This window comes from Anabrus simplex, chromosome 7, assembly GCF_040414725.1.
Source record: "Anabrus simplex isolate iqAnaSimp1 chromosome 7, ASM4041472v1, whole genome shotgun sequence".
In the NCBI taxonomy this organism is placed as follows: domain Eukaryota; kingdom Metazoa; phylum Arthropoda; class Insecta; order Orthoptera; family Tettigoniidae; genus Anabrus; species Anabrus simplex.
The window spans coordinates 4,177,209-4,204,869 of record NC_090271.1 but is presented as its reverse complement, the minus strand read 5'-3'; the positions used below and the strand labels follow the sequence as shown (position 1 = coordinate 4,204,869).

Sequence of the window (27,661 nt, the reverse complement as noted above, 5' to 3'; positions counted from 1 at the left end):
TGAGGGTGTGGCTAATATGATTTCTGGACCACACAGAATTAAAATCCCACGATGACCAACATGGATATCGGTGTGATGTGTGCAGCAAGGAGGAGAAGTCAGTTCTGTTATTTGAGGGTTTTCCACAGGTCTGAGAGCGAGAAATAGTAAGGAGGAAATTCTAACAATTATTTGAGTCGTAATTAAGTTATCAGGAATGCATATAATATTAATTTTAACAAATTATAAAGTCATTGTGTGTGACAAGGACTCTGATGGTTGAGTGTTTGAACATACTGGGAATCCCCTAGCCACAATGGCGTTGGCCATGTTACTTAAGCGCCCCACTTGTTAGGAGTGTCCTCCTTACTGTCTGTGCTGTCGTGAAGTGGTCATCGCTCCGTATATTCTCCTTTATCTGTGTCGTATTACAGTGTGCGCGAGATGCATAAATGCTGCCGCGTGGGCAGAAGTCGAACATGTAAGGTCGCCCTGACTAAAAGACAGTGAATTTATTTTTGAGAATAGTGCTACGTAAACTGGGTGCAGTTATAAGTCACCAACTGCGCTAAGTCGCAAGTTCTTGTTAAAGCAACAGACGGTAATGTTAGCCACAAACTGGTAATTGAGTAAGAGACTCTCATCCGCATTGTATTTTCGGGCCGGTCGCGTATCGCGAAGGACTTTTCATATCGAATCGTGAGCCGCTCTAAATGACTGTATCTAAACCCTTTACATCTATTGTACAACAAATATTACGTGTGTTTTGTGTAGTATTAACGTTGGCCTTAATTTAAGGCTAACAAAGGGTTTATTCGGCAACATGCATGGAGAGTGGTGAAGAGATATTGACCAGAATTTGTGTGTTGCTGTTGCTCAAGAAGATAGCATCGCTTTTAGAAGAAAGAAGATTGTTTCCGCGTGCTGGAAACCTGTTGGAACCGGGCGAGTTGGCCGTGCAGTTAGGAGCGCGCAGCTGTGAGCTCGCATCCGGGAGATAATGGGTTCGAATCCCACTGTCGGCAGCCCTGAAGATGGTTTTCCGTGGTTTCCCATTTTCACACCAGGCAAATGCTGTGGCTGTACCTTAATTAAGGCCACGGCCGCTTCCTTCCCATTCCTAGGCCTTTCCCGTCCCATCGTCGCCATAAGACCTATTTGTGTTGGTGCGACATAAAGCAAAATAGCAACAACAAACCTGTTGAACATGGAGTAGACCCCCATCGGTGCAGGGATGTAAGCTGCTACCAGTGTCCAGGGAGTTGCTAAGATAAGATGCATGTATTATAATTAAATGGCATGTCTATGAATTACGATTAATACTAGTGAGGCTTAGATTAGGGATTTTCATTACTGTAATTTTTGCCTGACGGCATGTGTTCATTTTGCATTTGTGATGCTGTAAATACAGACAGAAGGGGATCACATGTCTTCTCTTTGTTTCTTTTATTTTATAATTAACTAGATGGGATATTTAGGGAAATGTTAGGATTCATTTCATTTTATTTGTGTGAATTATGCATGTTATTTAGCTTAAGGTTATTCCTGTGTTTTTGTTTAATAGATGCGGCATTATAATTATTGAATAAACTTGAAATATGACAGTGTACGTCTTTGTACATCTGCATAATATATCTGGACTTCTCGTATGTGTTGTTGGGCAAATGCATGGCACATTTTATACTTCTATGTTGGTAGCATTATGTATTCAACTGACTGAAATGTGTACGTTAATGCCATCTATGCACGCGCAGTGGAACGTGTATGCCCGGTTTCTGGAACGTGAGATAGTGAACCTGTAGCGGTATCGAATGGTTAACTTGTGTTATGGCGTTGCCCGAACGTAAGATACATCTATCGGTTCGACAAATCGCTTGCTAACTTAGAGGGCCCTGAGCAGGAAATATCTATTTGTTAACTTGTTGGGCGCGTGCGCAGTACTTCAGTATCAGCAGCTAACATTGCGTTTGTTAAAATGTTCTATGGCTTTCTCATCTTCTTCCGTCGGCCTAATGTTCTAATGAACTATACAGTAGTGAAAATTAATTCAAAGACAGACTGAGGCTAACCAAATATACTGTCGTAGGTATGGTAGAGGTTACAGGCGACAATTTGCGTCCTGTGACAAATAATTTTCCATTGTCCCCTGTTGATCAATTATTAATTACGATAACCTTTAAGATTCAGTACTACTGCGTCTTGTCATATTTGTATCTGTGACTGCATTCATGTCCATAAAAGCACTGGTACCAGTAACCGAGTATAACCGATAATTACACATTTATCGTAGTAGGCCTACTGCAGACCTTCTTGCATTGGCAGTGAGCACATACTTTTATCGTGGGATTGTTTGTAATTAACGATATTACATTACAAGGAACTAACAGGTTATATAATTATGTTAATTACGCGATGTATGTCGTTATACTGTGATCAAACAATGTTCATATTTTGTAATAACAGGGAAGAGATACGGTATACTTATAAGGCTCAGTGCAAACTGGATTGCGCGTGACATGTGCCATTCGTGTGCATATTTCATTAGAAATCCTCAAACAATATAAAATTCTTCTGACAGTCCTTAAACACCACGAAACTGACACCCACGTCTGCAAGAACTAGTCGAATATCCATTTCTTCCTGCATGGCAAAGAGGGGATAATAGGAGCTGCACAGAAAGCTCAAATGCGATGCATTACTTGTGCGCATGCGCCTGACAATCTAGAGAACACACCTAATGCACAAAAACAAAGCAGTACGAGGGGTGGCATCTAGTGTGTATTTATGAAACTTGATCAACGAGCCAATAGTTGACAGTTCGATAAGTTAGCTGCTGTTCCGCTGTGCAACGCAGCGAAGATTTATCGAGTCGACAGCTGTAACAAAGCAATAGTTATCGGAAAGATATCTCATCATTCCAGAAACCGGGCAGTAGTGAGTTTGAACGCTGATAGAGAGCACGACTCGCTAGACTGCTGTTGTGTGCTGGCCGCTGGTGGAACGGCTGTCTGCCATTTGAACTTGTTGGGGAATGACGTTCATAACTGGCTCTCTAATGCCAGCCTGCGTATTAAACATGCCTAGTTCAGGCATTGGGTGAAAGGTGTTCTGTATCCCTTTCAGCAATTGAGGATTGTAAATAATATATAGCGTTAGCGATTAGTATGAATATGGTGTGGTATTAGTTTTAAATGTAGAGTTAACTTGTGAGTGATAGTGGTTGCTTAATTCATTACGGATTATGAGGTAATGGAGTTTTCTTCATTTATGTAAGTACCGCCCTTATTTATTTGTTGAAATGTTATTCTAATTTTTGTGTGTTGCAAGGCGTGATTTATGTTTGTTCATTTTCGTCATGTGGACTTATATTTGGAGCCATCGTATGGGCATTGTGAAGTTGTCCGATGAACTTTTGGTGTGTTTTGATCATTTCCCATTTTATTTTTAATCTTATTTATTTTATTCTGCTAATTTTTGTGTGTGCTTCTCAAGACGTTTCCTTCATGCTGGTGTTTTCATTTGATTTATTGCTGCCCACTGCTTGTAAATTCTGCCAGTGTTTGACATATATTTTATGGTGACATCTTGTTCTATTTATTTTCATTATTTTATATGGGTTAGTTTCTCCTCTGTGACTGTGCATTTTTAATTTGCACCGAGCAATCTCTTGTTGACACTCATTTTCCAAAAATTACAATTATTATTAAAATTAATTGAAGATAGATAGTTATATTTTGGTCTATCTGGTGGTAGAAAATTTTGGTATTATACATTTTACGTATAGAGCTGCAGTAGAATGTAAGGACATTTTTGATGGAGGGTTTTTATAACGTTCGTGTCGTCATTCTTGCATTATTGTGTCTCCTTATCTCACCTCGAGCCGTGGCGTGTCTGCTATTATTGATTATCTGCTCTTATCTTTTCCTGGTCGTTACGTAACTGTTGCATTATAATAATAATAATAATAATAATAATAATAATAATAATAATAATAATTTTTCATTACTGTAATTTTTGCCTGACGGCATGTGTTCATTTTGCATTTGTGATGCTGTAAATACAGACAGAAGGGGATTATTATTATTATTATTATTATTATTATTATTATTATTATTATTATTATTATTATTATTATCTTATCACGTGTGGAGTCTGCCTCTGGATGCCGTTGTGTACGGGTCTCTATTGCTGTTGCTCTCTTACGAGCGTGTATGTGTATTTGTATTACCTGACCGGTTCTGTCTTGAAGTGTATGGCATATGAATGATGTTTTCTCGTTTCTTTCTGTTTGTGGTTTAAATATTGGTGGAGTTTAATTTTGCTGTGGTAATACGGTTCTATTTTTGAGGTTTACTGATGTGACTGATATTTTTCCGTCAAGATATGTCTTGGTAAATTGATTTCTTCTGCTATGCGTTCAGTGTGGAGAACCCTCCATCGGGAATGGTCCTTAGAATATTTATTTATTTTTAAGTGAAGATAGCATGTAATATGGTTTATTCAAGGAGTTCCTTTCGGTCGCTAGGGTTAGTATTTCGTTTTAAAACATTATAATTTCTTAATATTTACCTCAAGATTATTTATTTATTTTAATTAAGATATATTATATTTAATTGTTAAAAACCTCATTTTAGGATTTTATTAAATTATTATTTTAATTTAAAAGCATTATATTTAACCAGATTACACTTTCTTTTTCTTAAAAAAAAACAATTTTTATGTATATAAGATTTATTATTTATTTGTTTATTTATTTAAAACTTCAATTTTTTCCTTCTACCTAGATAAAATTGATTTTATTTCACCATATTATTTCCTGCTAACGAAGTAAAAGTTTGTATAGTTTTGGAATTAACTGTAGTAGTTTTATTTAACTAAAGGGTGTACAATTTTTTTTCTTGTAGCTGCTTGTTCTGGCTCCTTTGTTGATCCCACCCCTTTTAGTTCCTTGGGAAATGGGTCCCTTGTGTTCAATATTCACTCTTATTTATTCTGTGTTTTTGTGGCATTTTATTTTGTTTGCTTCCTTGTTTTGATACGTCTCCCCATTTTGTTCTCACTAGTGTAAGGGGGCGTTTCATCAATCATCAACCTCCTGAGTTATACACTCGCGGCGTCGAGACAAAATTTTATTTATTCAGAGATATTAGCCACAGATAGGATGCATGTTGCACGTATTACAGGAGCTGTGAGACGTGTGAAGATGTATATGCACCGTTGACTAGAATAGACTCTTCTAATGTGGGTTGGAAACTGTTTTGACCCATTATTAAGAAAGGGAATCGAACCCTGATTGATAATGAGAAAGTCTGATGAGATTACAACATCTACATGACAGTTTTGTGCATGCTGAAATATGAAGTCAATTACACGGGCAGATTGCATGCCTAGAAATATTATAAGAATTGTGTGAGGCGAGAATAAGCCTGTGATTGTATTCTGAGATATTACTGAGAATCAGAATTGCCGTGAATACGATGTGTGTGTTGAATTATAGTAGCATGCTGGCAATATGTACGACTGTGTATGTGAATCTCCGAGCAGTTGTTGAGCTTGCCCTACAGGTTAGCTTATCAGCCAAGGTTATACAGATATCGCAAAGTGAGAAGCTATTTCCGTAATATAATCTTGTCAAAACAGTGACCAAGTTCCCAGGGCAGTCTTGAGTTTCATCATTCTTTTCAGCCCACTGCAAAGCAGGAAGTATGTGACTGATGAAGGGCACTAACTGGTGCTCAAATGCAGCAAGAGGAATGCAATGTTGCCCATTGCTTTCCATAAGTTTATAAAGTTATTTGTTTTCTCTTACAGGATGGTTTTTTTATGTGATTCCATGATGATCTGATATGTTGTCTTATTTATTAATGGAGAACAGCCCAAGTGCTGAGTGTATGCTTGTGGTCAATCTAGTTCTTACTAGATCTTTTGGTGAACAGCGTTTCACGTCGAGTCAGTGTAGTATACAAGTTTTCCCCAGCTGATCTGATGTAAATACTTGGATATTCCAATAATAATAATGTTATTTGTTTTACGTCCCACTAACTACTTTTTAAGGTCTTCGGAGACGCCGAGGTGCCAGAATTTGGTCCCGCAGGAGTTCTTTTACGTGCCAGTAAATCTACCGACACGGGGCTGTCGTATTTGAGCACCTTCAAATACCACCGGACTGAGCCAGAATTGAACCTGCCAAGTTGGGGTTAGAAGGTGGATATTCCAATTGTTTTGCCTATTTTAAATATAGTGTAGGGATATGCCACTAGTATTTTCCGTAGTTCATGTCATGACCAATGCATCTTAAATCACGTTCAACGGCAATTATCGTGGCAACTACCCTGAATTTAAATCCATATTATGGTAATACTTAAAGCGGTGCTACTCCAAGCGAACAGGAACATTGAACGATAATGTGGAGTTATTTTAAAATTCATAAATATTTAAAGTTGTAATTTGGATCTTTCATTTTATCATTTTAATTGATTTGCGTGATTAAGGTTTGTTTATCATATTCATTTTCGTTGACTTCAATTTTCATTTAATGCTCGTTTCAATGACATTTTATTAATTGGATTTTTATTTGTTGTAGTATGGTTCAACTCATCTTACTCCATATCAGTGTTTCTCCTTCATTATTCCTGTCACATACCTAGAGATAAGTTCAAAACTTCAACTACTAGACTTACCCACTCTCTGGCCAACCTGAGTTAGTCAGATGTTTAATCAAGAAATGGAGGCACGGTCCTAGAGGGTTCCTACCCCTGGGTACAGTACGATATGATTGTGCTGTTTGTGAGGATATGTCATGGAACATTTGGTGTACATAAATATTTATATGAGTTCCCTCAATGTAAACACAGGTAAATTAATATTATAATTTATTCTTACCTGTATATATAAATTGTAATCCATGATTGTGAAACACACTGTAACTTCCAGAATGGTACACGTATGAGAACGATGGAGAATATTCCGTACATTATAATCTATGTATTAGACACACTAGAATTTTCACGAAAGTAGTTTTTTTGTAATGTAGCTTTCTATAAGCCTGGCCAGGCACATACAGTATACACGAAGGTGGTCTTAATGGTAATGACGAGTTATTGTTGAGTAAGAGTTTTGTTGGTGAACACGTGTTGCGCTTAGGCTGACATGCTGATGTAGGCAGTTTTCAACTGTGTTTCAAGGCTGACATCTCGATGTGCAGCGATTGGCAGTTGTCTTTAAATGGAGGTTTGTGATGTGTGTTCAATTTGAAAATACATGTAAATAGATGTGAATATGTAACTATACCAACTGACAGTATCTCGTGTGCATCTTTGTGGATACGCAAACTGGCGACCGTGACGAGGACGTAAAAATTTACGAGTTAATACGAGTGTAGTAGATCATAACGCAAGTCATACTACAGAATATGTCACTCAAACAGCTCAAAGACAAACTTACCAAGAGTAATCACCTGATGAACGGGGAAAAAGAAATCGCTAGAGGCGTGACTACGGGAAGATCTTGAGGAGAAGGGAGAAGGTCCTGAAATGTTTTCCATCACAGTCGATGAAAATTCCATGACATTCCCTAAAATGCGTTCACACTTAATGACCATGATGCAGGCACTAAATGGCAAAATTTCTCAAGCTAACTCAGTCTTAACTGGACACATAGCACAAGTGTACACATATAGTTTAATTCTATTTTTAAGTTGTAAGGGGAGAGTGGGATTTTCAAGGCTCTGTGTATTAAATTATAGAATGACGCCTGTTTTTGAGATTTAGGATGTAAAGAGGAATTATTTATGGTTATAGGAGATTGTGTGGGTTTTCTGTAGATTTGAAAATCGGAAGTATTATTGGCACGCGTGATCGTTATATCTAAAAAATTTAAGGACTGTTTAACTTCGTCTTCTGTAGTGAATTTTACATTAGGGTCAATTTTATTTAAATTCTCTAAAACTTCGTCGCCGTTAGTAACATTTTTGTCAATAACCACAAAAGTGTCATCCACAAATCTTAGCCATAAACATATACCTTTTATATGTTCTTTGATTTCCGTGTACTCTATAGAGTCCATGTAGATGTCGGCCAAGATGCCGGACAAAGGGTCACCCATGGCTAAGCCAGTCTGTTGATAAATCTTACCATTAAAGGAGAAAAAGTTGTTATTCAATACAAAATTCAGGATCTTCATAAATTCATCAATTTCCAGCTTACTCAGGCTGCTATGTTTTGAAATATTGTCATAGATAATTTTGACTGTTTCTTTAGTAGGTATATTTGGGTACATGTTTATGACATCATAGGAACACATTATATGGTTAGGTTGTAAGTCAAATTTGCTTAAAATATCACAAAATTTGATTGAATTCTTTAACCCTTTGGGGTCCAATTGATTTTCCACCTGCATTCTGCACAGGTCCAATTTGACATTAGGCAAATATGGGAAGGAAGTACTCACATAAGTATAAAGCTGAATTTTTACATTAATAATACGAACTGCAAATTTATTTATTATCAGTCAAGTTAACCACATTATCAGCGATATTTTTTCAAAGTATGGTACTTCCGGAAGCATTTGTTCGGGTGTAGTCCTGGGTTCCCTGGACAGGTGTCACAAAAAAAATGATGTCTCCTTTCTGCCTCCTTTCACTTTCCTGTCGGAACACACGGCACAGTCCTTGGTTTTTTTTTGTCCTGACGAGCATCTATGATGTGTAGCTTCCCGTTCAGTCGAAGTTCTTCGTCACAGCTGCTCCGTCGGTCGCGTTTACGGGCATTTTTGTTCCTAACGTCCCCAACAAGCCCCATAATAACTCGGTCCCTGAAAGTCTTGTGATTCACCCCGGGCTTATTTTCTGCCGTTTGTTGCAAGTTATATAGGTGAAAACTGTTCACCAAAGCTACCTCCAACACCCAGAAGTACAATTTCCTCCACCACTTCAGACTTTTCACTACAAAACCATAAGATGAGCAGTAGTGATCAGCACGATCGACCCCTCGCATTTTGCCTATGTAATCTACAATGGCAACAGGCTTCAAAATTCTTTCTTCTCCTTGCCCATTACGGTTGTGTCTGACTACCTCCACCATTGATGGGTTGTGCCATGTACTAAGAACTGACACAGTGCGCTTGTCTTTCCACGAATATACAATGAACTTTTCTTCCTTCCACAGAGCACTAATATCATACTTCTTCAGATTTAGCCTCCTATCCTTCAGCTGAGGTGGTAGTCCCTTCCGATTCAACAGTCCCAGTTAGGTGAATTTTCCTTTTCAAGAGTTCTCTTGCCAGTTCCATACTAGTGTAAAATCGATCAGTAAACAAATGATAACCTACAGCTTGAGTAACGTGAAGAACGTCTGTCACCAGCTGTAGAACTATTCTACTGCCAAATGTCAAACCAGGGAAAAGTGAACGAGCCAAAACATACGAAACATACCCATTCAATGCATCAGCAATAGCATATATCCAAACCCCCCACTTTGTTGGTTTTCGTGGATTGTACATTTTGAAAAGGACACGCCCCTTGAAGCTTACAGTCGATTCGTTATCTGACAGATACTGAATTAGCCTATAAAATTCCAAGAATGACTCCCCTACACATTATAAGACACTTCTAACTTTACTCGTTCTTGTTACCATTGTTGATGCACTTGATTGTGGAGGGGGTGAAACATGAAAGCCCCAGAATATCTGAAGAAATCGTTTCCCAGAAAAAATGTCCTTACAGAAGGTCGATGAAGAGAGCCACAAGTCTATCTTCCATGTCTTTTTCCTCCTCACTCGAAATATCATACTCAGATTCAGGAATACTAATGTCACCATCAGAATCCGTCAGCAAATCATCGTCAATATCGGCACTGTCACATAACTGTTCGTAAATATCATCAGGCTCCATGCCGTGGCTGGTGGACGCCGTTGATAACACAGCTGTGACAGTGAGGAACTATCTCCAAAGAAATCACAATTCAGCTTAATGGAATGAACAGCAGATAGCAGTAGGCAAGAGAGAAATGCCAAGGCTGTATACTGCGTAAAGCTCGGCGCCATTTCTGCTCCAGCATAAGAAATATATAACCTTAAAGTTGTGTCGGACTAGGTCCGACATAGGACCGGAACTGAAAATTAACGATGTCGGACTGAGTCCGACATTGGACCCCAAAGGGTTAAAGGAAGTTTATTATTAAACTTATAATGTTGTTTTAGAAAACCGTGAATATATTTGGAAACTTTATAGGTAGGGCTATTATGGCAATTAATAATCGGACGTACGGGAATGTTGTTTTTATGGATTTTAGGTAGGGCTCTGGCTATTGGAATGCTGGGGTTCATGTTGATCAGTCTCTGTTGTTCCTGTTCATTGAGAAGGAATGTGGAGTTCTTAATTATAGATTTTAAATTGCGTTGTATTCTTATGATAGGATCTTTGCTAACTATTGTATAAATCTTATCCTTAAAAAACTCTTCAGTTTTATTTATGTAATTGTCCTTATCCATTAACACCATAGACCCTCCCTTGTCAGTTATTGTGACTATGATGTCATTATCTTCTATTTTAGTTCTCAAATTACGTATTAAGAGTTTTTTGATTAGAGTCGGATTTAGCATTAAGTTCTTTAGCTAGTGTAGGTAATTTCTTTCTTATGTCAAATCTAATGTCATTTTGAACTTCAAAGGGGAGTTTAGAAATGTTGGCCTCTACCTCAGCCACTGTGGTAATAATATCTAAGTCCTCTTTCACTAGGCCAGTTATACTTTGGACCTTTATTCAGGAGTTCCGTTTCTGTTCCAGAAAACTGCACGTTGGTTAAATTAACAATTGTAGGTGTGTGAACATTTGAAAGACTTGTTCTTTGTTTATCTGTATTTTGTACAATGGACTGCGTTTGAGATTCTTTTAAATGTGATAATTTCTTGTCTAAAGTAGCCTGTTTCTTGTCAAGTAAAACCATCATTTTGTAGTCTACGTGAAGTTGGAAAGAGTTCCATTCTAATGGGGCTAATGTCTGAGTTACCGTTAAATGAGTTTTATATAGTTGTAAGTTCAATTGGGATTTCTTCTTGTATAGTGACCTAATTTCATTCCTTAACCATATTACATTTACTTTGTCTTGGACTTTGTTCATACTTGGGACGGTTAAGTTCTTTCTTTGTGTAGGTTTCAAACATTTTGGGATCAATTTTAGTTTTAAACATTGTTTTAAAAATGTTATATCCTTAGACAACTTGGATATTTTAATTTTAAGATTGATAAACCTATTTAATTTGGATTTTGCCTGGTTGGCTACCAAGTTACAAGTAACTATTCTCATTTTGGTTCCGTATTGAAGATGACGTATGTCTCGAATATTATTACAATATTTTTTTAAGTCCACCTGTTCTCTGACAGTGATTTTACCATCTTGGATTCATACTATGGGAACTGAAGAAACAGCCCCCTTTGATTGTGTTTACACTCAAGGCCGTCACAGTCTTAATGATATATAACAAAAGGATCCATTTTAGTTTTAAACTCTCAAATATTCATATTTAACCACGTTTTAATCTTCAAAAACTGGTTTTTTTTTTTTTTTTTTTTTACACACTTTGGTGCATTATCGTTGTTTTAGATGTTATTGTATAATGTTTTACGAAATCATTATTCATAATTCATAAGATTAGAAAGACTCCATATGTATTATTTTTAAGATTGATATGGCTGATGATGCCCGTAAAGGAGGGTGAAACATGTACCATTGACTTTTATGTATTATGTATAAAATTTTAACCATATGAAATAGTGGTTTATATTGTATTGTATTGAACAGGTGGACTTAAAAAAATATTGTAATAATATTCGAGACATTTCCACACACAGTCGATACTCCCCATTTTTCTTCTTCTTCTTCTTCTTCTTCTTCTTCTTCTTGTTTTCTTCTTTGGTAGGATGATAGGTGAAGCCCAATAGGATGTAGGGGTTTCGATGAGATCATGACCTTCCATCTCTTGAATCTTCTGGATGACGAAGTTGCTCTTATCCGGATTGATGGGATATGGATGTTGCTTGAATGGTGAGGAAGCGCTGCATTCAGTGGTGTGTGTTACCATGGTAGTCCGTCCTATTTTATTGGTGATAACTTCCAGTCCTTTAAGGTGTGTCTTGGCTCTTCTTCACTCAATGCTAAAAAGAGAAAAATGTTCCACCTTTTCAATACAATAACACTGTTGCACAAATCAATGTAGCAACATATTTAATTTATTAAGGGACCGGTTTTGACATCCATCCATGTCATCATCAGCCTACACTCAGTCGAAGATGTGTTAACTGGATATCTCCCAGGTTTACGCCTACTTCCGTATCCTTGCGAGTCCGGAGCTTCCCATCGTGCCAGGCGACCTTCAGACGCCGTGTCTTTTCCCAAAAAAAACTTCATGCTGCATAGTCTAGGATCACGTTGTATTCCACCAGAAAGTCATGACCTAATATGATGTCATATCAGGTTCTGAATCACTGAAACATCAATTACAATAGGCATGTTCATGCATTTAGCTGTTAGGTTAGTCTGTCCTTGGATGGAATAGGTTACCCTGTCTACTGCTCCCACTACTCTTCCGAGGTGGTGAAACTTCATAGGCGGTAGTAATCTGGCAACAGTTCTGTTGACAAATGAATGGCTTGCTTGACTGTCGAGTATCGCTGAAAAATTCTCATTGCCAATCCTTAAGATGATAGCTGGGCGGTGTTGGCCTATTATACTCACTATCTGACCAATCCCTCTCCTACTTGACCAGGGTGGTTCATCCGTCAGGTTTTGAGGCACCTTCCTGTTCCTGGTCCCATCCCCCTTTAATCCAGAATGGGCCGGACATAGTTTCTCTGACGTCAAGGCTGGGCACTTGTTCTTCAGGTGTCCCGCGCTGGCTGGGCTCTTCCGTAGTTTTGCTCTTATGTTCCTCCTCCAGCTGGGCGATGATTCTGTGTAGGTCATCAAAGGACGGGTTGTGATATTTTCATTAGGGGTCAAATCTTATTGTTGAGTAGCTCTGTGATATTTGCTAAGATCTCTTTTTTGCTCCCTTCCGGATGCAGACGCTTGAAGAGTTGGTACTTCTGTAGGGCGAAGATGCTAGCTCTCATGCCAGTGGATTGTGCCTCAGTCAATAGCTTTCTTTTCACGGAAATCTTTACCCCTTCGGAATTAAACCTAGGGAGGAATTCCCTCTTGAAGTGAGTCCTGTTTAGATTTAAACCCTTCAAGTTGTTATACCAAGTAGCAGTTTGCCCATTTAGTTGCGGTGCGATGAGTTGCATGAAGATATCTTCTGGTAAATTAGTCCTTCCTAATAGGTTGACCAATCCCTCGACGAAGGTAGTAAGGTTCTCCTCCAGTCGCCCGTGGTATTCTGGAAGGCTCTCTATAATCACCTTTGGGTCTAGATGTCCTGTATTGCCAGTTAAGTTTGAGGGGATTAGAGGTGTGGTCATACGTCCTGTTTGCGTTAGTCTGTCTTCGACTGTGTGAAGGATGTTTTCCCTTATATTTTGTATATGTCCCGTGATGGTCAAAAACTGGTTTTGTGTTCTTCCTACAACAGCAGAAATAGGTCTCCCAAGATTTCCCTCGACGGCAGATATACGGCTTTCAAAATTTCCCTCTATGTTAAAAATCCTCCCCCTCAATCTGTTGTTTTATGCCGGAAACCTGGATTTCCACCCCCTCCTTGAGGTCCAAGATATCCCCCTCCAATTGTCTTATTCTACTATTGACCTGGTCAACCTGCCCCAGTTTTGACCTGATGTCCGATATCTGCTGCGTTGATTCACAACTAAGTAATTTTTATTTTCCACCACATCGCTAATTTCGATAAAATTTTGTCATGTACGGTTGAAATTTTTATTCTAGGCTCTGTTCTACATTGTAATGGAGTATATGAATTCCCAATTCAACACACTGTCAAAGTGCTCAGATATCCTACGACGCCCGACGATTCCGCATAACCGGGAACAAAAATGAGTAGCGGAAGGGAGAAACAGTCATTCGTGGAGATGGCCACTCCTCCCTCTTTCCGGGCAGAGGCTGTTGCAACAACGAATTACATTAGGAACATGCGCCCTGCAAGTAAACAGGGCGAACGAAATCCTTATGAAGTATGGGCTGGAAAGCTACCAAATATTTATAAATTCAAAAAATGTGTATGTGAAACCTACTGCCTAAATCGATCGCTGAACATGGGAAAATTCAACCCTCGTGGAAAATAGGGCACATTCCTTGGATATGCGGAGCAGTGCAAAGGTTTCAGAATTTGGATACCACAGGAACAAAAAGTGGAAATTTCACGTGGTGTCAAGTTTTTGAAAAGAGATAGGAAGAACCAAAAATACAATCATGATATTTTTCCGAGTCAGCGCACAAATGAGCACTTTGATGACAATCATCCCAACATGGAGCCAAAGCAGGTTGTAAACATAACTCCTAGATGCACAGAATGTACAGAAAGCATCAAAGATTTGGATAGTTCAGAAGAGAAATTTCTCAGTTTTGAAAATGAACCAGAAATACGACAATCTCGACATGCTCCAGGGAGACCAAAACAGATTCATTAGGGAACATAAAGCAGACCTCGAAGGCTTTACCAGGAACATGATGGAGGATAAATTGGTTCAGTATGTCTGCCTGAGGTTTCAATTCAGATGGCATATTCAGATCCAGAGAAAAAAGGGTGGATGCTGGTGATGGCAGATAAATTTGTCTCAGTTCTAAGAAAGAAGACCAGGAATCTAGTACACCACCCAGAAAATAAAACAACAATTGGATGTTGTGTAGTCCTTAGGAATAAGTACGGAGCAAATGGTGGGATCACAAGAAGAAAGGCAAGTCGTTGCAAGGTTTTTTTTCCCCAGAGGCTGGGTATAGATTATACCGAAACATTCGCACAAGCAGAACAACTGGATTCAATGTGAATGGCTATTGCGTTCGCTGCTCATTGTGCAATATGTGTCCGACAAGTCGATGTAGCAACTGCATATTTAAATGGAATTCATAACTGGGAAATCATTATGGAGGTACCAAACTACACCAGGGAATTCATCGTACAGGAAAGCAATGCAACATCCAAGATCATAACCGAAGCCAAGAGGATGGTGAAGATGCTGAACAAGGATTGCGTTTGCCATATTGAAAAGGCTCTGTATGGCTTGAAGTAGGCTGGCCGTTGTTGGCACCGACGCTTGAACGAGCGACTACTAAAGCTTGGTGTCAAACCAAAGTCCGGCGATTCAAGCATCTATGTGAAAGGTCCAGATAGTGATATTCTCCTAATCATAGTTTATATTGATGATATTGAACTCAACAGAAATTGATGAGGTTTATAAAATTTCTACAAAAGTCATTTGAGGTCAAAGACCTAGGAGACATGAAGTACTATCTCTGGATTCTGTTTTCTCAAGATGAATCCAGTATCACCTTGAAACAGAAAATCACTTTCAAATGTCTGATTGCCAGCCCGTTGCCAAACCAGTTGAAGCTGGAGTCAAGATCGAGATTTGGTCCAAGGATGATGGTGAGTGGCCCCCCTACAGAGAGCTGATGTCTGGACATATTGCAATCGGTCTCTCATGCAGTGAGTGTGTTAAGCTAATCAAAGAACACTGGCAAGTGGCAAAGAGGATCTGGGGTACCTCAAGGTTCTCCTGACGTGGGAGTCATTTTTGGAAACGATATCAGTATTTTAACTGGGTATATAGATGCTGATTGGGCAGCATGCATCAACGATTGCAGATCATACATATACTGTCTTCGCCGACACAATGTGTGGCAGAGTCGTATCTTGGGAATCCAGAAAACAACGGACTGTGGCAATGTCCTCAACTGAGGCTGAATATATGGCCTTGAGTGAGGCTTCAAAAGAGGCAGTGCACTTACTACAAGAAAGATGGGCATTAACAGCGTGTCGACTGTAAACCTATATGATGACAACACTGGAGCTCAGAATCCTGTTTTCCAATTGCGAACTAAGCACGTTGAGTGCGAGAGGTACCTGTCAACAGGGACCACTGAAAGATAAGTGCTTAGAATGTCTGGATGTCAGAAGACCAAAATGTTGAAGCTGGATGAGTCTCCGAAAGAGCATGTTGAGAATTTTCAATTTGTTTTATGTTGCACCAACACAGACAGGCCTGATGGCAACAATGATATAGGAAAGGGCTAGGGATGGGAAGGAAGAGTTCATGGCCTTAATTAAGGCTGCCTGGTGTGAAAATGGGAAACCACGGAAATCCATCTTGAGGGTTGGTTTGAAACCACTACCTCCTGAATGCAAGCTCACATGGCCACTTGCTCGGTATGAGCCACGATCACGCCATTCTGACATGTCACAATAATTATACGTCTATTGGTTCACTATGATGTAATAAACCATGCTGATCTGGAACACTGTGCCTTTTCAACAATGATGTCCCACTTGCAAGTCAGGTAAGTGAATAAGGATGATGATTACTGTTTGCTAATCACATGATATAACCTATTAACAGTGTTAGATAAGCTTTTGCCGTGTCAAGAAAATGAGGTGAAGGCCATTTTGTGGTGAATCTGTTAGGCCACCAACCCGATAATACACAAAGTCTTGAGGCGGCGTAGTTGTGCCTTGTGTGGGTGCTTAGATATTCTAATAAACTATCTTTATAACATTTCAAATGGAAACTTCATTTCAACTTCTCAACTAAGGGTGGCATTGCTCATACAGCAGACGAATTCATGGATACAATTTTGGAAGTGTCTGATTAGCGCTGGTTTATAGAACTCCCATAATCAACAGTCTATGATTTTTATTTGTGGGGTACCAAACAAATCCACTCACATTGGTGAAACGAAGGAAACATACAAACTGCAGTAATAGCCGCCAATCGTTGTGTGGAAAGGGATCTAAAGTAGGATTTTTCACTTTTAAAATTTTTGTGGTTCTAAAATTGGCATAAGATTTTGAGCATTTAAAAAAATAAAGGATCATGCTTCTAGGTTCAATGCTTCATTACTATGTTTGATGACCAGACGAAGGGCATCACATGGCCGATAACAGTTGTTAATTTGTTTAATTAAAGGCTGAAGTAAATGATCGCTTAATTTTAATACACTACACTGAAATTAAGTAAGAATGTGAAACACCTCAAGTACATCACTGATTTCAATGGAGAGGATATATTTCCTCGCATCTAGTTAAATTTCGGAAAGGCTATTCCCAAATAAATTGTTACGAGGTTATAATTTATCTACATGCCGTTTCATTCTGATTTTAATGTCATAGGTTCTGATCCGTATTGAATGGTAATCACAATAATAATTATTTAATTAATGTTGTAATGGTCCACCTTCCAATACTGCATTTACATTAACTATGGACTAGTTTCGGCCTGGACTGGCCATCTTCAGCCTTAATATAAAACATCTAATAACTAAACAAATGTACATGCAATTGACACAAAACAAATAAACAAATACAGTCGAACCTCCCTTCTGCGGACACCATCAGTTCCGAGGAAAATGTCTGTTATGAGAGGTGTCCGCTAAAACAAGTTGTAAAAATAATCGAACATTTTAACGGCAAAGAACATCCACCTTAAATATAAGCATACCTATCTTTATATTTATTATTCTAAGTCATTTCTGTGTTAGCATTTCATAGAGAGTTATTATAAGTGATTTTACATCATTTACAGTCCAGCTCCATGGCTAAATAGTTAGCGTGCTGGCCTTTGGTCACAGGAGTCCCGGGTTCGATTCCCGGCGGGGTCGGGAATTTTAACCTTAATTGGTTAATTTTGCTGACACGAGGGGCTGGGTGTATGTATTGTCTTCATCATCATTTCATCCTCATCACGACGCGCAGGTCGCCTACGGGGGTAAAATAAAAAGACCCGCATCTGGCAAGCCGAACTTGTCCTCGGACACTCCCGGCACTAAAAGCCATCCGCTTTATCATTTATCATTACATCACTTACAAACATTACAGCTTCGTGAAGTAATCGTGAAGCTTCGCCTGTGTAAATTTAATATATAAGTAATAATAATAACAACGTAAACGTTTCCACCTTTTCAATACTAAAAAGGTGGAAACGTTTACGTTGTTATTATTATTACTTATATATTATTCTCAGTTCAATACGGACCAAAAACATGAAATTCATAACCATTAATGTGTAAATTTAGCACAGGTTTTCTTAACTGCGATATTCTCGAAAACGGAATAAAATCTGTTAAATGGTTCCATAGTGTTCTATTTTCCTCCCACTCCTTTAAAATTTCAGTTCTATTCTTCACAATGGTGTTTGAGTTTTCCCACAGTTGAATTTTTCGGCAAGCTTTCTCACTGAAAGTCCCTTGTCACTTTCTATAATCACATAACTTCTTGCCTCAAAATCTAAATAAGACTGTCCCTTGTTACTCATGTTTAACAGACAATTCAAATGCTACGGTATTTCTGTCTCACTAATTAGTGCCTGTACTGTCTTTTCCTTCTCAAGTTGACTACCTGAGCTCGACCTTATCAGCGACAACCCAAGGTATGAATAGAATGATGCAAGAAGGGACGAAAATCCCCAGGTAACTTGTGAGTCAACAATCTCTGGCAGCATTTGTGGGCAATTAGAATTCTCGGAATAGGCCTATACACCACTAGGTAGAACTGCATTCTGATGTACACTCTCCCCCCTTGCACTCGAAATAGTACAAACATTCAAAAGGGATTTCCTTATGTCTGAAGAATGGTTTTAAAAGAAAGGATGACATGTGGACCGGCGTAACAAATTGTCCTGCAACGTGTGAAGTGTCCGCTTAAGTCAAGTGGACGGGACAAATGGCGATGTCCGCTGTCCGGAGTTCGAGGTGTCCGCTTAAATGAGGTCAATTTAACACTTGTCTTATGTAAAATAAAATCATTTCCGAGGAAAATTGTCGGTATAGGGAGGTGTCCGCCGAATAAGGGTGTCCGTTAGGGCAGGTTCGACTGTATTTACAATTGACATTAAAAACTGGGATGAAATTATGAGAATAAACTATGCTCTAAATTCTTAGCATCTCGAGTATGCTCATCATCGAGACTATCACGCAAACTGTTAGTTCCATCACTGCTAATCATTACAATTTCAATTGTAAACCAGGAACCAGTAAAGGTTGATCCTATCAATCACCAAATCTACCCGAGTGGTGCCCTGCCTCTCCCTCTTTGTCCCGCCCCTTTTCCTTTAAATCTCACAACCGTTAGTATGAGGTACACACAACAAAAGGCCACACACCACATGCCGCAATGAGAGGTAAGTTTCATATAACCTATGCCATCTAACCAACACGCTCTCTCCTTCAAGTCATTAATTAAATTTTATCTCATTTTATTCAGGTTAACTACATGGACACCACAATGAAGTGCAAATTTTATACCAGACACAATGTATCTGCTTTAACCACGTCTTTATATGCTGTCCTGATAGTGTCCAACAACATTTCAGCATGATTTTAAGAAGCTCTATGAGAGCATTTCATTTTATTACGTTGATTGATGTTGAAACACAATATAGCAGTTCTGCATCAGCTGGTGGTTATTTACAGTAGCGTTTAGTGACTTGCATACAGCTAACACCACTCAAGTAGATTTGGTGATTGACTACAGGATCAACATTTACCAGTTCTGGGTTTACAATTGAAATTGCAATGATTAGCAGTGATGGAACTAACAGTTCTGTGAATATTAGTCTGTGAAAGAGTCTCGAGGACCATACTCGAGATGCTAAGAATTTAGAGCCTAGTTTATTCTCATAATTTCATCCCAGTTTTATAATGTCAATTATATACATTTGCTCATTTGTCTAATGTCAACTGTGTGTATGTACATTTGTTTAGTTATTAGAGGTTTCATATTAACGCTGAAGATGGCCAGCCCAGGCTGAAACTAGTCCCTTTTAATGTAAATCAAAATATTGCATATGTAGTATTGAAAGGTGGACCATTAGAACATTAATTTAGTAATTATAATTATGTTTTTAGAGCCTCCGTGGCTCCGACGGCAGCGCGTCGGCCTCTCACCGCTGATACCATGGTTCAAATCCCGGTCACTCCATGTCAGATTTGTGCTGGACAAAGCAGAGGCGGGACAGGTTTTTCTCCGGGTACTCTGGTTTTCTCTGTCATCTTACATTCCAGCAACACTCTCCATTCTCATTTCGTAGCATCTATCATTCATTAATATATCACTTTGGGAGTGGCGACCCCATCGTAATAATAGCCTATATATGATTCATTCATTACATCCCTGACCCGGTCACTGACTGGAAAACAGGTTGTAGGTTTTCATTTTCAATTATGTTTTTAATGTGTATGGGGTTTTTCCCGACTTTCATGAAAAATAGGATATAACGACAATCCGCTATGGCTATGGAATCAACCTCTGCATTCAGAGGGCGAGTGTCAGCTGTCCTGAGAATGGTTTCCCTTTTTCACTTCCATGTAAATGCCAGACAGTTTCATTTCATCTTCTCAACTGAGGGTGGCATCAGGAAATGCTGTAAAATAGGCTAGAACAACAATCCGCTATAGTGTGTTAACATTCCGAGGTCGAGTGTCAGCTGTTCTGAGAATGGTTTCCCTTTTTCACTTCCAAATGCCAGGACAGTTTCATTTCATCTTCTCAACTAGGGGTGGCATCAGGAAGGGCACCCGGCCACAAAAACAAGTCGTAAAATATCTCACCTCATCCCCGACCCTGTATCGGACAGAGTATCTGTAAAAGGGTTCCTTCCCAGAGCAATTGTCTGGTCATCAAACATTGTAGTGAAGCATTAAACCTAGAAGCATGAACCTTTATTTTAAAAACTGATCAATATCTTATGCCAATTTTACAACCACAATTAATTTAAAAGTGAAAAATCCTACTGTAGATCCCTTTCCACACAATGAATAGCTTGGCTTTTACTGCAATTTGTATGTTTTCTTACAATGTGAGTGGATTTGTTTGGTACTCCACCGTTGATCTGGGCAGGGCCATAAACTAGCACTAATCAAACACTCCCGTAATTGTATCCGTGGATTCCTTTGCTGTATGATCAATTGTGGAATCTTGTCGGAAACAAGACTTTTCTTCAGGAAGAAATGGAGTGAGAATGGCATTTCACTTCTATTCTCCATTTACAGCAATCACACCAATTACGCGTGTTGATTACAGCATGGGAAGTGAAGTCAGCTGGGTTGCAGGTGTGGGGGGAAAGCCAGCCTTGGCTCAGCTTTTACAGTAAAACCTCGATACATCACTTTTCAAAGGGGAGAGGGGAAAATGAGGATGGATGCGGGAAAACTATAAATGCGGATGACATAGAACATAGGGGAAAGCAAAATAATCAAATATGGGTACCGTATTTGGACATTTTTCATGTAAATAATAATAATAATAATAATAATAGTGTGCGGCTTCCTAAGCTGGGTGTAAATCTTTCGAGTTATCATGTGATATGCGATCTATGCGCTTATGAAAATGCAGCTCTACCTGAGATGAATCCTAATGCGTAAGTCGGCGCGCGCGCGCGCACACACACACACACACACACACACACACACACACACACACACACACACACACACACACACACACACACACACACCCGAACTGTCGGAATTAACCAACGAACGTTAAAATCCCCGACCCAATCGTGGCCTCTTGAACTGAAGGCCAACACTAGCTAACCATTTGGCAATGGAGCCGGACATGCTCATACTATACATAATGATTTCAAACCATTGCAATCATGATATACATGCCGTTTCCTTTCACTTTTCCTTACATCTTGTAGTAATTGGAAAACCTTCAAGGTTAGTTCTCTTATTGGAAATTAATGATATACGTGGATATTACAGCGATAACCTGTATTTTGGTAAAGATTCTGTAAACCCTTCGCAAGTGATAGGTAGAAACAAGTGTTAGAGATCCCACATGGCGCAGCTCGGACGATGTCACAGAGGTCAGAAATTCAACATGGCTCGCCTAAGACAATGTCACAGCGAGGTAAGCGATGCTGCCAACTTAGGAATTAGTTTGAAGACCACGCTAGTGAAAAGTTTATTGGTCCGGCTTGGTTAGCTCCAGCTTGTAACAAGACAACTGGGCAGGGGGCAACAAAGTGCATCTAGCATCCCACACACATCACAAGGTACGACGCGATTAATAACCCTGTGACTAATTAAAACGTACCCGGCGCATGCCGTGACTATTTTAAGCTGCACAATTTCCTTATTTTCAGCGAAGCTGGCAGCCCTAGCCAGTCAACAGCAATACAGAAAATGTTGGCTAATTTGAGATTTACAGTGCCTCAGTTTTAATTCTTGTAAATAAGAGTACTTCTAGGGACCAGTTAGTGGGTGGAGGAGAAGTATTGATGACAGGAGGCTCGTAGCGATGTGTGCGTGAATAATCTTCGCACAGCACTCCAGCCTTCTGAGATCCTTGCTCAAGACTAGCAACTCGTAATAGCTCGTACATTCTCGCGTAACAGGTTGCCCCTATTATATGCCAGAGTATTCAGCTGTCTCTTTAAATTCAAAAAGCTTTTGTGTATATTTTCCTTATGTATGATTGATCCATGCGGGAAAACCGTGGCCGAGGACAGATTTTTCTTGATGATCGATGCGATAAAACGTTAGTTCCAGGAACGTTAGATGCGAGGAAATTTAACATTAGTTTATATGGAACATTTTTGGAACGGAATAAATTGAATGATAGATACGGGAAATCGACAGTTCCGGGAACGATGTATTTTTTTCTTTTTGTGGTATTTAGCAGCCCCAGAGTAGATTTCTGACTTGATTGTAACTGTGTCCTGCTGACTATTTCCTGCTTGACAGTACTGTCTTTGGAAATTGTGCTTCTGAGGTACTTGAAGCGAGAAACTGATTCTAGGTTTGCTCCTTCCAAAAAGAGGTTTGAGTTTCTTCCTTCCCTGTTGATGGTCTTTGTTTTACTTATTTTCATCTCAAGTTTATTGAACATATTGTTCCACTCAGTCTGTTTTACCTGAACTTCAGTTTCTGTTTATTCCCATTGCAGCACATCATCGGCAAATTTGGTCTGATGTCCATTTTCTTGATAGACTTTACGATCTTGTCCATTACTATTACGAACAAGAGTGTAGGGCACTTCCTTGTCGGACACCTCTCTTTGTCTGAAACCATTTTGATCGTCCATTGCCTATCTGAACACAGCTGTACCAATTCTGGTATAGCATTTTCACTTTGTCAGTCAGGTACTCTGGCACCTTGAGGTCTTCCCGGCATTCCCAGATCTTGTTCCGATTATTTCCATGTTCCCAGTACTTTTCGATCTTTCTGTGTTCTTCCTCAAGCAAAGGTTCCAGATCTTCCTAAATTCTCATTTCAGTGATCTTTTCCAACAACTTCAGGCTGTGCAACAAAAACTGTATTCCCCTATAGTTTCCACATTTTTGTTTGATGCCCTTTATAATTCCTTTTCTCCAATTTTCTGGAATTTTGTTTTCTTCTCAGATCACTGAGAGCAGTCTGTATAGCCAATTTAAGCTTGGTATTCTAGCTGCCTTTGTCATATCTGAGGTGAGATCATCGAAGCCCAAGGACTTCCCTTTTCGCATGTTCTTTAGTGCTGTTTCGACAATAGGGGTTATTTTTTCTGCATTTCAGCTATTCTACACGTGGTGATGGTGGTGTTGTCTCAATCTCAATTGCACAACATGCTGAAGTACTTCTTCATATCATCTCTGATCCCTTCCTCTGTTCTTAATACCACAGTTTGTTTCCAGTGCAAGGATGTTTCCATTTTCACTTGTTTTACTTTATACAGTAACTTCCTACTTCCTTGGCAGTCTTCCTTTATACTGGTAGTAAAGTCATCTTCTCTCCTTGGATTAGTCTGTTCACAGCCAACTTCTTTTGTCTGATATTCCTGTGCTCACACCTCATTTTCTACCTCATTTCCACATTTTTTTTAAAAATTCATCTAATTTTCTTTTTTAGCATAGTTCTTCCTTTTACTTCTGTCTTCACCTGGTAATTACTCCTCTACTAGTTTTGCACTTATTTTCCTACAATTTCCTCAACTTCCTTTATAAGAGTTTCTTTGAACAAGGTCCATCCTTCTTCTACCCCTCTGACCTCATAGTTGAGTAATTTTGTTATCATTGCTTTGTATTTCTCTTTCTTCTCAACTTAGTTTTGGGGACATGGAGATCTTTAGGATCAGCTATTAACCTTTTAAGTGCTTAGTTACCAGTTGACTGTTTGGTACCTCAGTGCTGTTTTTTTTTTTCATTCGTACGTAAATTTTTTTGTAGAAGCCTCAATTTTTAACTTATCAGTGGTGATTAGCTTAAAATGTTTATAAACGTTGGTTCTTTATAAATCTAAATGCAAATGGAAAATCCTACAATTATATTAAATATTATTTTGAGAGAAAACAAAATTATACTTTTGAGCCCATGTGTACATTATCTTTATACAAAGTAAAGAGCCCAAAATAATATTCCCTAAAATCTGTAGGCAACTAATAAATGTAACTTCTTAGAAGTACATAAGTCGATATTTTAAAATACTCTCTAAACCCAGAAGGTGCTGATAGTTAAATGTTTTCTATTGATTGTTTGTGATGCCGATTTGTTCAACTATCTGCACTAACGTCACTGGCACAAAAGATTTTTTAAAATCAATGATTTTCGGGTTATCATCAAACACTACTTGACCCTCAGAGTCTTGTCACAGTTACTTGAAAGTCTGGTGGAGAAAAGTAATGTCCTCCACGAAAATAGCTTTTGACCTCACAGTATTTTTCTCCTTTCGTTTAGAAGGAGGCTCCGTTTTCCTCTCGCATACAATATTTTCGGCACTCTCTGTATCACCCTCACTTTCAAAATCACTTAACAATTCACTAAAATTCATCTCCATCATCACTTTCCGCTGTGGTTAATAACTGAAAGGTTCTTTGATCCGAAATAACATTGCTGCAAAAGCAACCAGATTGTTGTTCCGCCATGTTTGTTTACATCACAGATGAACTCCACAGACACTAACACAAAGCTCTGTAAGTTACTTCCCGAAGCTATAATCTGTGATCAATTAGTTCTACATAATGCCCAACAGATGGCAGAAAATGTCCGAGATCAAACTGGCACTCAAGAGTGAACCGGTAAATTCTCGTGCACCGTTTATGGACGGTTGTAGCCGTGCTGGACCGGCCGCGCCAGCCCGTCTATAGTCGGGCGTAGCACACATCCGGTTAATAGCTGAGACACTCACCGACATCAGTGATTAGCTTTCCATCTCGTTATTTTAGGACTCTCCTTCTTCTGGTGCCATGTGTTTTGTAAGCTTAAGTTGTATCACACACAGAAATCAGTCAACTTGTCTCCCTCTGAGTTTCTGTTCGCAAAGCCACGAGGTCCGATGGTGTTTTCACAATCTTCTCTCTCTTCACCGACTATGGCATTTGGACCACACTCCACTGTTATTGTTCTGCAAGTTTGGTATGGAATTCTTCTTTATAATCTGTGGTACATCCTGTTTCAGGTGAAATAAAGTGTGATGCACATCTCATCAGGATGATCCTATTATGATCTATGAACTGGAAACCTTGACAACAACAAATCAGTAGAATGAGAATAAAGATGATAATATGGATGTGTGGAGTCACCACAAACACACCTGAGGGATAATAAAGGCTGCAGCAGTATGGCCAAGTCATTAATGAAAGGAGGATTATTTAGAGGAAAGAGTAACGAAGATCGAGACTGGTTTGCAATCCTAAGACTGAATTCTGTGCTTGAACATCATTCAGAATTCATCACAGTCTTCCCTGGGGATGTTTTTCTTCAATGAAGCCTTCTGCGACAGATGACAGATGTACTGGAGTAGCACATTGTGTGACTCCACCATACACGATGTCGGTTCTGGATTGTGCGAAGAACGTATCTCCAATGATTCCCAGTATCTTAAAAGTATGGTGTTTAACATTTTATCTCCCAGCATCACATTTAGCACCACATCTTGAGGGCTTTTCATTTTTATTTAGTGTCCACATTTCCCTTAGTGATATCTGTGTCAAATCTAGGCTGAAATGGTTTGGTCATCCCCTAGAGTGTTGTTTGCTTAAAGGTCGGCCAAGGAAGAGATGGATCATTCTAGTTGGATGAGCAGTCTACATGGAGAGTGTTCATTCACTGCACCAGGGAAACTAGAGCTGGTTCAAGATGATGATGATGGCATTCTCAGCCTGAGGTACAGACTCCTCTATAAAAAGCAGTTTTGGTTTGAGCAATACAGCATTCTACTTCACTGGTGCGCCTTCCGTCTTATGTAATCTTCTGGCCTCGGTAAGTGAAAGACTTGACTCGTTCTATATCTCGGTCATCAATCATTATTACACGTTATGAGTCTCATTATGATAGCCGTATTGGAGTACAGAATGTAAAAGTTTCAAACAAATTTATTTAAAAACCACCATAAAACCAGTTTAAAGTATTGGAATGGTGGTTTTTAAATAAATTTGTTTGAAACTTTTACATCAATCTTTAGCTAAAAATATTTTGGGTCTTTCGAGACTTTCATTTTTGTCCCATATTTCCCCACCGTTCATGCAATTCTCGACAGCATTGCCTAAAAGCAACCATCTCCAACAACCTGCGTAAATTCATAATACTCACCACAGCAGTGTTCTCTGAGCTCTTTCTCAACACCTGGGTGAACTTTTCCATGATCTGCAAGTAATTCTTGTAATATTTTAGTAATGTCTTCTCATATCCCTGGAGTTTCAAAGTTTCCTTCTTTACTGAAAAAATAAAAAATGCATATGTTAAAATGGCATCGTACATAATTGAATTTAATTACCTCAGAGCATAGCTTACATTTAACTTCAGAAGCTTCATGGTGTTTTATTTGATAGCCTGGTAGAATGTCCTTGAAGACCTCTAAAAGGGAGGCAGCAGCCAATTTTTGAACAGATAACTGGACATCTGACTTTTCCTCCAGCATGTTCAATAATACCTTCAAGTTGTTTACCTGTCAAAGAAACAAAGCACAAATACATTACGAGTATCCTGGGAAATGAACACAAACCTCTTCCCACCAAGTTAATTCCACGATTTTGATGACCATAAACTATTTCCATACCTGAGAAGCAAACCTGATTGTGTCCATTTTTTATAAATTGGACATAAGCCCTTTTGGTTCTCAGGCACGGACTGTATGGTCACCTCTGTGCAGACAGTATTAAAGGTGGACCGAGTTGTTCTTGAAAGTTCACTGTTAGTTTCTATGCACTGGTGATTTACAATGATCAGGAATACTGGAAGGATTGATCAGATCACAACTGTTTTTCAACAATTGATATTGCTCAAGAGAGGAAGCCTCTACATTTTGAGGAGGCTCCAGTCAAATTTCAGAGGTACCGATGATGGATGCGTACGAAAACATAAACACATTTTAGGAAGTAATTGCTGGTTTTATTGTGCCTATTTCGTGTCCTATGACAGTATTATTTTCTCATTTCTCAAAGTCTGTTTACCCAACTAACAACAAGCAGAATTCTTGGAAGTAGCACATAGGGAATATGCTTCAGGATAAACAAGGAATAATTTGATCTTGAAGCTTGATACCCCTCCCACCTCCTAAGAACCAATCAATGTTGAACTATGTTGTGCACACCTATAACCGAACTT

At 39.0% G+C, this 27,661-nt stretch overlaps 1 protein-coding gene across 5 annotated transcripts in view; it reads right to left on the bottom strand.

Moving 5' to 3' along the window:
- Noc3 (Nucleolar complex protein 3) overlaps positions 1-27,661 on the bottom strand; it is a 504,473-nt gene that overhangs the window by 331,869 nt on the left and 144,943 nt on the right. For all 5 annotated transcript variants that reach the window (XR_011018581.1, XR_011018582.1, XM_068228554.1 and 2 more), the window contains exons 5-6: positions 26,849-27,002; positions 26,648-26,772 (exon numbers count right to left, since the gene is read on the bottom strand). Coding sequence is in view for 3 of the 5 variants with exons in the window: in XM_068228554.1 (XP_068084655.1) it covers positions 26,648-26,772; positions 26,849-27,002 (279 nt within the window). In the remaining 2 variants the exon portion in view is untranslated. The remainder of the gene's footprint in view (positions 1-26,647; positions 26,773-26,848; positions 27,003-27,661) is intronic.